We start from the raw sequence: 13,298 nt of genomic DNA on the forward strand, positions 1-13,298 counted from the left end.
TTTATGCTTGTGAGACATTAATTAGAAGTAGCTCAATTCAAACCATTAGCTTCAACAGACCATGGAAATGAAGAGGATTATCATGCAACCAAGTCATAAATAATATGGTAATATTTTTCTTATGCAAGAATACCCATTTCAGAATTTGAGAATGTGACTAATGAAGTTACTTACAAGACCATATCTGGGAATAAAAGATACATTGCATTAGGGTAGTTGACATGAAATACATCTAAGTTGACATGTCCTGCAGTGTGCCATGCTATACTCCATCTAAAACTATTTTAAACAGCATTGCTAATTCTTTATTATTATTATTATTATTATTATTATTATTATTATTATTATTATTATTATTATTATTATTGTTGTTGTTATGCGTACAGCTTTAATGATCTCATATTAATTGAGAGGCTTCATTGAATATTTGTCATGTTATTTGGCAGATGCTTTTAATCCAAGGAATTTACAGTACATTCCAGCTGTTAATTTTATTAATACATGCGTTTCCTGAGAATCAAAACCATAGAACCATGTTTTACCAGTCGGGCTACAGCAACACAATGCATATAAAGTATTGGCCTACCAACATAGTCTCATGAGAATTTGTCAGATACTACGAGGTGGTGAATCCGTACCAATTTCTAAGACTTCATTCATATGAAAACATACAATTTATACATCAATCAATCATATACGCTTTACAAATACCTGTTCGGAATCCGGAAGTGTCGTTTTCTTATGTATTACTAATATCATGGTTATGTTTACGCTCTGGGTAGGGTAAGGTGTTACATTTCATAGTTAGGTTTAGGGATAGTGTTTGGGGTTGACGTTACAAAAACACAGTTTTGGATTAACATGGAACAAACACCATTTCGGAAACTACAAGGACAAGAGGGAAGCATCTCTAATTGGTGGGTGTATAACTCATACTATTTTATACAGTCTAGTTTCAAATTAACTTGTACGAATTGGAACGAATTCGCCACCTCATGCTATTGTGACAATTTCTAGTGAGATCGGGCTCAACCACTCCTAAAATCCTCCTAAGAGTCCTCCACTTTGTGTTTTTACAGAGCTTCTGTATAATTTCTATCACTGATGGTCTCTATTTACAATACGATTGACTTAAGTGCTTGTGGTCTTTAACCCCTCTAAAGCCTGACATATGAAAGAACTGTCAGTAAATTCTAAATTCTTTATTTTTTATTTTTTGGTGGTGGGCATGAATGGAATGTAAAGATGATTGAGAGATACAGTTGTGCTCAAAAGTTTGCATACCCTGGCAGAAATTGTGAAATTTTATTTATTTAAGGATAGTGATCATATGAAGCCATATATTATCACATAGTTGTTTGGTTCCTTTTTAAATCATAATGATAACAGAAATCACCCAAATGGCCCTGATCAAAAGTTTAAATACCCTTGAATGTTTGGCCTTGTTACAGACACACAAGGTGACACACACAGGTTTAAATGGCAATTAAAGGTTAATTTCCTACACCTGTGGCCTTTTAAATTGCAATTAGTCTCTGTGTATAAATAGTCAATGAGTTTGTTAGCTCTCACGTGGATGCACTGGGCAGGCTAGATACTGAGCCATGGGGAGCAGAAAAGAACTGTAAGAAGACCTGCATAACAAGGTAATGGAAATTCCACAGGTAACCTCAGGAGAAATACAGGCTGCTCTGGAAAAAGACAGTGTGGTTGTTTCAAGGAGCATAATACTTGCTGACCCCTCTCCAAACATAGCGCTTATGGTTGTGACCATAAAGCTCTATTTTGGTCTCGTCACTCCAAATTACAGTGTGCCAGAAGCTGTGAGGCGTGTCAAGGTGTTGTCGGGCATATTGTAACTGGGCTTTTTTGTGGCATTTGCTTCTTTCTAGCAACTTGACCATGCAGCTCATTTTTGTTCAAGTATTGTTCAATATTATGCCACAAATGCAATCGATTTAACTTGTATTGAGCCCAGAATATTCCTTTAAGTGCTTGTGGTCTTTGTATTGATCTTCATTTAGTTTGATCTGGTGACTTGAAAGGTTCTACAAGTACAACATGAACTAACAAAAGGTGACCAAGATATGAAGCTTTAGCAACCACAGTTTCGTCGCAGCTTCTTCATGATCCAAATATAATCTTTAGGTCATGTAACATATGGTGCATTTCACAACTCTAAATGCACCATAGTTAAAAAACACATTAGAAACACATTAATTAAATGTTACACTTGTGCAATAAGATCAAATAATACTTTTGTGAATAAATTTGCCTGATGCAAAAATTGTATAGCAGAGTATTAAACTGAATATAAAACTAAGGAATCAAGGATCACAGTACAATTTATTGTCATTCAGCATTTTCAGGTACTTTCACCAAAAGACTGAGGTGTGCAACACAGGATCGGATCAACGGGGGTAATAGGTAGCCATTGAGGTAGAAGTTTTTCAATTTTTTTTATTAAGTCGTAAAATAAAAAAAAAATGTAAGTTGATAAATTTACATTTTAAATACCTTTAAAAGAAATATAAAATAAATATTATTATAATGGCATTATATTAATATCAAATTAATAAAAAAATAAAAAAATAAATGGAGTACTTATGGAAGTCATTTCAAAGTGATGGCACTTTAGTGTCAATGTCATGTTTATTTTGTTGATTCATGTTTTTCATGTCTTTTATTTTGAAAAGTTTAGTTCCTGTTTCATGCCATGTGGTTCCTTTGTCATGTGATTTCATGCTTCCCTCCAGGTTCTTGTGTCTTGTTTTCATTGGTTTATTGATTGATTATCTTGTTATCAGTTCTGTCTGTTCATTGGTTCCCTCATCTTTGTTTTACCCCTTACCATGTATTTAAGCCCTCATTGTCCTTTGTCAGGTATTGTGTTTGTGTAGCGTAGTCAAGTCGTTTATGTTTGTTATGGTTTGGATTTGCGTTTTGGATATCACTTACATAAAAAACTGCACTTGGGCTCCCACTTCATTGTCATCATCTTCGTCATTGCCAGTGCCAGCAACAACGTTACAGAACATCACAGAATACCTGACCTACACAATATGAACCCAGCGGTCCGACTCCTACGCCTACATTATGTGGAGGACTTCTGCGCTCTGGCTTGCCGGGTGAACTTTAATGAAATAGACCTCAAGGAGATTTTCCGGGCAGGTTTGAGTGAGCCAGTTTCCTCCCTGATGCCTGGCAGTAGGAGTACTTATGGCCTGGCTCAATATATCGACCTTGCCCTGCAGATTATTGGTTCTAAGTTCACTGTAGGGGAGGCGGATGCCAAGCCAGAGCTCCACGTCGTGGCCGCCAAGCCAGAGTTCCACATCATGGCCGCCAAGCCAGAGTTCCTCATCATGGTCGCTGAGCTAGCGCCATCTTTAGCCACGCCTCAGCCTGCTCCATGCCAGGTCACAGCCGCGCCTGAGCCTGCTCCATGCCAGGTCACAGCCACGCCTGAGCCTGCTCCACGCCTGAGCCTGCTCCATGCCACGTCACAGCCATGCCTGAGTATGCTCCACGCCATGTCATAACCACATCTGAGCTATTGGACCTGGAGATGGTTCCCGCCCTTGTACCCACCCTTAGTTCTCCTGGTCAGGCAAGGGGAACTTTTGACCCTCCGACCCCACCTAGACACTCCTAGCTCTAGACTCCGCCTTGGCCTGTCAATCCCTCGACATCACCTCGGTTCTACGTTCCCTTGGCTCCACTGCGGTCCTTCAGTCTGTTGGCTTTACCGGGGTCCCTCCAGCTCCACCATGGTCAGTCAGTCACCTGGCTCCGCCTTGGCTCTCCGATCCTCTGGCTATGCCTCGTCCCTCTGATCTGTCAGCTCTACTGGGGACCTCCTTCCCTACGGCTTCACCTTGGTCCTCGGTCCCACCATTTTCGCCTCAGTCTTCCGATCCCCCAGCTCCACCTTGCTCCTCCGAGCCTCCAGTGCCACCTTGGTCCTCCCTGCCTCCGGCTCCACCCTGGCCCTTCGAGTCTTTGGCTACTCTCCGGGTATCCAGTTCTCCATGGCTCCGCCCCTCCAGCCTCTCATGGCTCCACCTTCCATGGCTCCACCCCTCGAGCCTCTCATGGCTCCACCCCCATGGGCTCTGCCCTGATCCCATGCTTCATGCCCTGCCAAGCCATGCCTCAAGACCCCCCCCCCCCCAGCTCCCTACTGAACTTTGAAAATTATGCCATGTTTTATGTGTTTTCTTCATGTGTTGGGGTGTCGGGAGCCGCCCCTTAGTGGGGGGGGGCGGGGGCTTGGGGGGGGGGGTCATGTGTATTTTGTTGATTTCATGTTTTTCATGTCTTTAATTTTGAAAAGTTTAGTTACTGTTTCATGTCATGTGGTTCCCTTGTCTTGTGATTTCATGTTTCCCTCCAGGTTCATGTGTCTTGTTTTCATTGGTTTATTGTTTGATTATCTTGTTATCAGTTCTGTCTGTTCATTGGTTCCCTCATCTTTGTTTTACCCCTTGTCCATGTATTTAAGCCCTCATGTTTACCTTTGTCAGGTATTGTGTTTGTGTAGTGTTCTCAAGTCTATGTCAAGTCGTTTATGTTTGTTATGGTTTGGATTCACTTATGTAAATAAACTGCACTTGGGTTCCCACTTCATCGTCTTCGTCATTGCCAGTGCCAGCAACAATATTACAGTCATTAAGCACTTACAGATAATTTGGCCCAAAATGGGGAAAATAGGTAGCCATTAAGGATGATTAAGTTATTTATATTTTAAATCATTAAATACAATTGTAAATAAGTTATAATAAAAATAAATAAATATTAAATATTAATAATATATAAAATGTAAATTAATTATATAAATAAATAAATACAATCCAATTTGCACACTGATAACTATGGTACAATTTCACATCACTGCCATCACTTTCATAATAATACATTTTATTTATGTATTTATTAAAGTTAAAGCAAGCAGCTTGAACAGAGATGTGTTAACCAGCACTGTCATCCTACCAAGTCCAGTTTTTGTAACATTAGCATAGGTAAATATGATCATTTTCCCATCCCTCTCTTGAAGCAGAGTATATATAACATATATTAGTATATATAATATATAACATTATTAACATAGCATAATGGCAACTAAAAAATAAAATAAAAAGTATTTATTTAATAATAATATATTTGTAATATATAATATTACATTTAATTCTATACATAGATAACAGATATAATATGACAATATTGACCCACATTTATCAGATAGGACTATTACAATTAGTTCCCTATTAACTGAAAGAAAAAAAAAATCATTTAAATATGAAAACAATCAGTTCACATGCTCAAAGACACCTTACATGAGGAATTCCCCGAATGTCAAATGAAAGAGCACCTCATAAATATATATATATATACAGTGGCAAGAAAAAAACATGTGAATCCTTTGGAATTAACTGATTTTCTGCATTAATTGGTAATAAAATGTGATCTCATCTTCATCAAAGTCACAAGTATAGACAAACACAATGTGCATAAGCTAACAACACACAAACAGTTATAATCATTCATGTCTTTATTGAATACATCCAATTAAACATTCACAGTGTTGTGGAAAAAGTAAGTGAACTCTTGGATTTAATAACTAGTCGATGCTCCTTTGGCAGCAATAACCTCAACCAAGTGTTTCCAGTAGCCGTGGATTAGACCTGCACAACATTCAGAAGGAATTGTGGACTATTCTTCCTTATAGAACTGCTTCAGCTCAGCTATATTCTTAAGATGTCTGGTTTGAATGGCTCTCTTGAGGTCATTCCACAGCCACATCTCTATTGGGTTAAGGTCTGGGCTCTGACTGGGCCATTCCAAAAGGTGTAATTTTTTTTTTATTTTTTATTTTATTTTATTTTTTTTGTAAGCCTTTCTGAGTGGATTTACTTCGATGTTTAGGGTTATTGTCCTGCTGCATCACCCAACTTCTTCTGAGCTTCAGCTGGTGCACAGCCACCCTGACATTATCCTGTAGGATATCTTGATAAACTTGGGAATTCATTTTTCCCTCAATGATGGCAAGCATTTCAGGCCCCGAAGCAGCAAAGCAGCCCCAAATCATGATGCTCCCTCCACCGTACTTCGCAGTTGGGATGATGTTTTCATGTTGGTATGTGGTGCCCTTTTTACAGCATATGAAGTGCTCCGTGTTCTTCCCAAACAATTCAACCTTAGTTTCATTAGTCCTTCACTGTGAATGTTTGAATGATGCATTCAATATGTACAAGAACAATACAATAATGTGTGTGTTATTAGTTCAAACAGATTTTGTTTGTTCATTATTGTAACATAGATGAGAATCAACCCAGATCTATATGTGAAAACAATCAGTTCACATGCTCAAAGACACCTTAACTGAGGAATTCCCAGTAGAATGTCAAATGAAAAAGCACCTCACGTGAAATTATTGCAAACAAACTGACGCCCGCATTCATTTTAGGGTTTAAAGATGACTGCAGTCTCGTGGCTGTCCGTGGTGCTGAAACGAAACGCGCAAAGTTAAACGAGTCATGCATTAGATTTAATGTCACTCTAGAAATGTGAGTTACTGATAAGATGAAGGGTGCGATCTGTTCTGCACTGGGGATGCTGACTTTATAGGCAAATCCAAACTTTCCTAATGCACATGTCTGCACAGTCACGTGCGAAACGTGCAGTGACGCGCGAGATCCAACTTCCTTTCTCAGGTAGTTGTCAGCATGTACTTGCAAGACGGGAACGCTGTGAATAGACGAAATGAGACAATAGACAATAGACAAATGTGCGTCGCAGCTGTTGCTCGCATAGTTGCACTACACACTGACTAGAAGCGCGAGAGAGAGCGCGAGAGGCTAGTTACTGCTCCCGTCTCTCCTCGTCATTTATGGTTAAATCTTGTTTCACGCATGCATACACATGCACATAGATGTATGAACAATAAAGACGCTGCGGAGTCTGAAACAAGTCATCGATTCTGTCTCAAACCCATTGTAATGTGTCATCTGTCACAGCATCGCTTTCTAAAACACCCAACAGGCTGAATAGACGCTCGTGGCCTCTAATAACGCCAGTGAATTCATAGAACTGCGGGATTTTCCTCGTTAATGACACTTAAAAAAAAAAAAAAAACTCCAGCTTTTAGTGTGTGTTCTCGCTACGCAAATGATCACGGAATCGTTAAAGTCGCTCTGCAGATGAGCTGGAAGCACTGCGTATCTTCCTTATGCCTTCGAATGCACGAAAACTATCTGTGCAATATTCCAGGCGGTGACTCAGTGAGAAGAAAGGGCTTTGTAAAGACGGGTTCAAGGTGATTTTTTGGGGAAGGACAAGACTCGTTGGGATTTTTCGGTGAGAGATGCATGCGCGTGCATCATGCATTGCGGTCTGGCGTGCATAGTGTTGCATGCATGCACGAAATTGCTTTTTAGGTGGTAATGCCCAACAGTCTTTTTGTAATAATTAATAGCACGTTACTTATGATGGGAGTGATGCGTTTGCCATCGCAAAGCATCAAATGCAAAGCAACGCAAATGGAAGAAAGCGAGATCCGGGTAAAAATGTTAGATTTGATGTTCCAACCACTGAAAAGAGATTAAGTCGACAGCAGTGCAAGTTCAATTGTGCTGCATATAAAACGGGGCGGATTGGTGCCACCTTCTATTCTTTAGTAATACAATCGCCACGGACCGAACGATCTAATATCACATGCATCCGGTTTGCCCAGAGACATAGCACAATTGTTTTAGCGTTATTAAACGGCGGCATCGGCGTTTCGAGTAGATTTGTTGGCGGTAGATGAGTAATTTGAGGTAAACGGAAGAGTTTCAATGAAGAGTGCGCGAGAGCTGCGCGCGCTCAGCAGCAGCAGCATCATCAGCAGCACCAGCCTCGAGCTCAAATCCAGCACAGCTCGCATCTCATAGCATCCTCTCCTCGCATCCGAACAGAAAAGACATTTGCAAAAAGTTTGAGGATCGACTTAACGCTGTAAGTGCATAAATGACTTAATGCGCGTGTTGTTTATATTGTAAAATTGAGGGCTGGATAAGAACTGCAGATGGTCTAACACAGGGGCTGGAATACTTTTTTATCTTGTTCTTTGCTGCGCTTGATGAAGATGCGTTAAGATGCATGCATGTTTTCATATAGGGTGAACTCGGGAGATGACAGCGCGCAGTTTGCTTAATTACTCCGACTGAATTAGTGCACATGGTTAGAAACAATCTCGAGGTGCGCAAGAGTCATATAGCCTACTAATTTAGAGATCCATTTTAACACATACATCGCGCACATTAGGAGTCAAGAGCGCTTCTGCGAGTGATCGCGTTTTTTACACGGAGCTGTAAATCATGTTCACGATGTTTTATGGCGGATTAAAGCGCAGATTGTGTGCGTAATGATTTGCGTTAATGCGTTAGTGCCAAATGACCGACGGAGCCAACACACTGGTGTCGGTATTTTATAACACTCTGTTGATCTGATGCAAAACCTTGTATAGATTTTTTTCTTGCACAAAATAACATAGCCTACTAAAAGAGGTAAGTGCGGTTGCATATAGTAGAGATTTGCCTGGGGAATCTCCATGTCACAGTGGCATGCATAACTGTGATTTTTATTTATAGTTCATTATGATCATGCATGTAATTGCTGAGGGGGCTTGGACCACCACAGAACACTAATTCACATAATATGTGAAAGCATAGAGGTTAAATGGGGAAATATGGACGTTTTATCCAAGCTGACATAGGATATTGCGCTTTGAAAAGGTTTGCATTTGCATGCTGTATGTTAGATTACAGTGTTGTGAATTATGAAATATCTTTGCCATACTAATGCATCATTAAAGTTACAGATATCCCATTCTATTGTCAGACTGTTGGAGTTAAATGCCAATTGACTCTGAAGACCAACTACTTCTGATATTGTCTTTCATAAATAATCAAGTTTTATTTTCCATATTCATATGGAAATAAGGGTGGAGTATGTTCATATACTCCCTGGGTGTATAAACAGCCATATACCTCAGTTCTTTCGGCACCCCTCCTCCACCTTTTCTCTCCATAGTTTCAGGTGGAAAACTTTGAGCTTTGAATAAAGACTCATTCTTGTGCCAAGCTTGTCCCTTAGATTCCGATAGATTATATGAACATATGCATGTATGCACCAGATTAATGTGTTAAGTCTTGTATTTTCTCTTGTTAAGTGAGGAGTCATCATTTGGGGAATGATGTGGGGTGGAAGAGGAGCAGCCTGGCTGTGGATTTGGACCTGTTTACTGGTCGTTAATGTTCTGACTGGAATAAGGTAAGTTTCCCTCGGATCTTGGAATTGAAAAGATGTTCTCTGCTGTTGACATAAATTCATTATGAAAGTCTTATGATGGAAAACTAGGATGTTAACTTTGACCAACATCAGTACTTAAGACTTCAAATTGGATGTTATGCTAATGAAGTTGTCATTAAGTTTTGCTGTTATATGAAATGAATTATTGTGTGCTATTCATCTATTATTTTATTATTATTTTTCAATTACTTGCATTATAAAGTATAAAAACAACCAAAGATTAACCCTTACAGAAATGTGTTACATGGTCATGTATAAACTGTACATACATATATATATATAAAGATATACAGTATATATATATATATATATATATATATATATATATATATATATATATATATATATATAATATACACACACACAAAGAGTGTATATATATATATATATATATATATATATATATACTGTATATCTTTATATATGTATGTATGTTTATATGTTATAGTTATATTTGAGCATACATGTACATATTTAAATTCCTCAAGTATTTGGGAAAAGATGTGTTACATTCATGAAAACTGACATTTTTGTAGCATTTTGAAATATATGTTGCATATACAATATGTACAAGCACATCTTTTTAAATCTGAGTCAAAATCATTTATGAACAGACATTTAAAAAAATTTGTTTTACATATATTGCCATATATTAGATTTCTGAATATGTTCAAACACACACACACATACATACATACATACTCATTTAAATATTTATTTATATCCACTTGTCATAGAATTACAAAAAGGACGTCAATACTTCCAATGAATGTTTACATAAAAAATAAAAAAAATTGCAGGTCACACACACACATTTTAGAATTAGCAACATCCAGAAGCAACATGCATCACTGAATTTGTTTCTTGCATTGAAAGGTTCAAATAACACAAAATAAATCTGCTTTAACAAAATATTTTAATAAAGCTAGGCAAGTTTTGCAGATAGAAATAAAGGTTTGTAACAAAGTATAAACAAAAGACACTGTAATTCATCTGTATGGGAGGATGTGAATTTATAGAGGATGTGTCTTGCAACATCTGATTCTGTTTACATTAATAATTCAGTATTTGGAGTGTAATAACAAGTTTGTTTAGTGGTCCTTACTAAGTATTGGATTAATGTTCACTTTTAGCACATATTTATGATGCGTAATTATTTTGTTTAATGTTTATTCATAATAATATAGAGAGAACATTGATGCTGAAAGTTTTGATGATGCATTTTATTTACATTTGCATCGGAAACTGATAATCTGGGCTGTAAACTAATTATGATTGCAAAGAGCTGTGTCTTGCCTGCATGCTTTCGACCTGTTTTATAAAGTCAGACAGGTGACAGTCACTGTGCTATTGACATTCTCATAAATATTTGATAGCACAGCTTGAAAAATCCAATAAAAATCCAAGGTCTGCTTTGTAAGATGTGCTGCGTGACAGCAGAAACCCCACTGCACCCTGGCACTGGACAGCACGCATCCTGCAATGTTGCTGTTCAGATGACCTGTAGATGGGGTTGGTGTACAATGTTTAATCTGTCTGCTTCTCATAAGCACACACACTTATGGATTTTGCAGTATGTTATGCATCATCTATATTCTTTCTCATTCACCCCTGAACCACCAAAGCTGCCAAAATATATCCAGAGTCTTCTGTAATATTAATTACTTTTTACTAGGCATGTATGCATTGGTGCGTTCTCTTCAACTTTTGGAGATATAAGTTCTGTCCCAAAACCTAATGAGGTGCCTTGCTGTCTGCTGCCTACATAGGCAGTCACCATCTAAAACAGCATCCTAGGTGAAATGGAACCTTCTAATTGACTGATTTAGAATGCTCTACATAGGCACCACAGAAATAGCTTTCTGCACGAGCGACTTGACTCAACTGATTCCAATAAGGTTTATCGTAAAAATAACTACGTTTCCATCCAAGGGTTTTTTTTGCGACAAAAAGTGTAGCGTATCAAATAGTTTACCGATATAGCTGATGGAAACGCAAATTATCGCTAAAATTTCACAAGTGTCGACATAATATTTTTCCGTTCAACTCTAGCGCATAAACTCTATGTCAGTACTTCAGATGTCGCTGGTTTGGAAACACATTTGTGGAGAAAATTGGCATTAACGCAAAAATGTAATGTCACATGACAGAATTTAGCACAATCGTTAGCCTGTGTTAATCATGACGACAAGATATACAACTTTGAAAGCCAATTTATTGTACGTGAAGCTTTACTCGCACTGTTATGGATTGGTCTTAACGGCATACCTGCACAGATCTGATGCTGCAAACGCATCTGTGTCATGACACTTCCAGGAGTGCCAATGCTAATATCTCGTATCATGAAGAGCAAATGAATGACCACTCTTTGCAATTAATTTAATCACTGATTAATTTAATCAGCCATCTGTTTATTTAAAGATGCATTTCCACACCTTTCAAAATAATAGACAGCAGTCATGGAATTAGCCCACAATACAAAAAAAAAAACATATCATTTCTGTGCACAAAGATGTTTTAAATTAAAAATAAATATACAATACTAGGAGAAAAGCTTCAGTGTGATTTTTTTTTTTTTTTGGAACACTAACATATAGCCCAATTCTATAAAATTATTGTTTAGATTACTTTTGAAAAAATGTCGGCAAAATTCCCTGTATTAAATTAAATGAATTACCAAACGAATAAAGCATTAAATAATAATAAAAAAATAATAATAATTACCAAACGAAAAATATTGTTAGTCCTATATAATTGCCTTTTCTTTACACAAATGTTAAATTAGCCTTAATTTATTTAATTAGCCTTAATTTATAAATTACCCTGTTCTGTAGACAAAAAAAGTCGGCTGAATGTCATTCTCAGAAAGTTCTACACTTTTTTTCAAAACTATAAACTATCAGAACTATTTGTCCAATGCGGAGTTCACTTTCAGAAAACTAGAACATTTTAAAACATTTAAATATTTACCTCGGATCACATTTGCTGAGCTTCTTCAGAAAATGTAAATTGCATTATGATGCTAAATTTAATTTTAGATGACAATCAAGTTCAGTTGGTCATTAAAAGCTGCTGGACAAATATGCGGGACATAATGCAGTTGTGATGGCGATGTTTAGATTAGATGATTGTTCAAAATAGGCTATTGAATATCAGGAATGTATCATATGTAAACCCTGAAATTACACAGCATCAGTTTTTCTTTAATAGCTGTGCACACACCATATACACATTGATGGATGTTCCTTATACTAAGACCGAAAGTTTCCCCACTACTTGGTGCAGGTTGCCAGCTTGAACAGGGCCATAACGATTCACTTTCGGGTCGGAACCGGTGGCAACCTGCGATGGGTGCAACATCAGGACCAATATTACAGTTCTATCAGAAGGGCAACAGCTCCTTTTTGATTGCAATTCCTCCTTTTCTGATTGCATTTATTTGTGAAAATTAAAATGACAGTAAGCTGGCTAATTCAATGAATTGTCTCAATACTCTCCCCATTTTACAAAGACTTTAGGGGGAAAAAATTAGGGACATCTGGGCGAAAGGTACACAATTGGCGATAAACATACATTTCTGTATGGAAAAGGCTTAAGGGCAAATTTATTTTGTGATAAAAAAAAAACGTATGCAACAAAGTGTTTTTTTTTTAAGCATGATGTCATCACACACACAGTTTTTATAAAAGGCCATTTGAATGGAAACAGGCAGAAGATGGCAAATTTCGTAACATTTTTTGTCGATAACAAAACAGCGTGAAAAGTGAATGGAAACTAGGTTAATTGTTGCTACAGTAAGACTGGTTGCCTACTGAAGCTAAGCAGGGCTGAGCCTGGTCAGTACCTGGATGGGAGTCCTCCTGGGAAAACTAAGGTTACTGCTGGAAGAGGTATTAGGGAGTCCAGCAGGGGGTGCTCACCCTGTGGACTATGTAGGTCCTAATGCT

General features: G+C 37.8%; 1 protein-coding gene across 4 annotated transcripts in view; it reads left to right on the forward strand.

Moving 5' to 3' along the window:
* Positions 1-13,298, forward strand: part of LOC127429140 (gamma-aminobutyric acid receptor subunit alpha-1-like) — a 62,751-nt gene that overhangs the window by 3,503 nt on the left and 45,950 nt on the right. Inside the window, exons 1-2 of one of the 4 annotated variants that reach the window (XM_051677989.1) lie at positions 7,070-7,356; positions 9,212-9,312. In XM_051677989.1, coding sequence (XP_051533949.1) covers positions 9,233-9,312 — 80 coding nt within the window. In that variant the 5' untranslated portion in view covers positions 7,070-7,356; positions 9,212-9,232. Of the gene's footprint in view, positions 1-7,069; positions 7,357-7,816; positions 7,996-8,356; positions 8,547-9,211; positions 9,313-13,298 lie in introns of those variants that run through there. The other 3 variants (XM_051677986.1, XM_051677990.1, XM_051677991.1) reach the window with 3 other exon arrangements.

This window comes from Myxocyprinus asiaticus, chromosome 38, assembly GCF_019703515.2.
Source record: "Myxocyprinus asiaticus isolate MX2 ecotype Aquarium Trade chromosome 38, UBuf_Myxa_2, whole genome shotgun sequence".
Lineage (NCBI taxonomy): Eukaryota > Metazoa > Chordata > Actinopteri > Cypriniformes > Catostomidae > Myxocyprinus > Myxocyprinus asiaticus.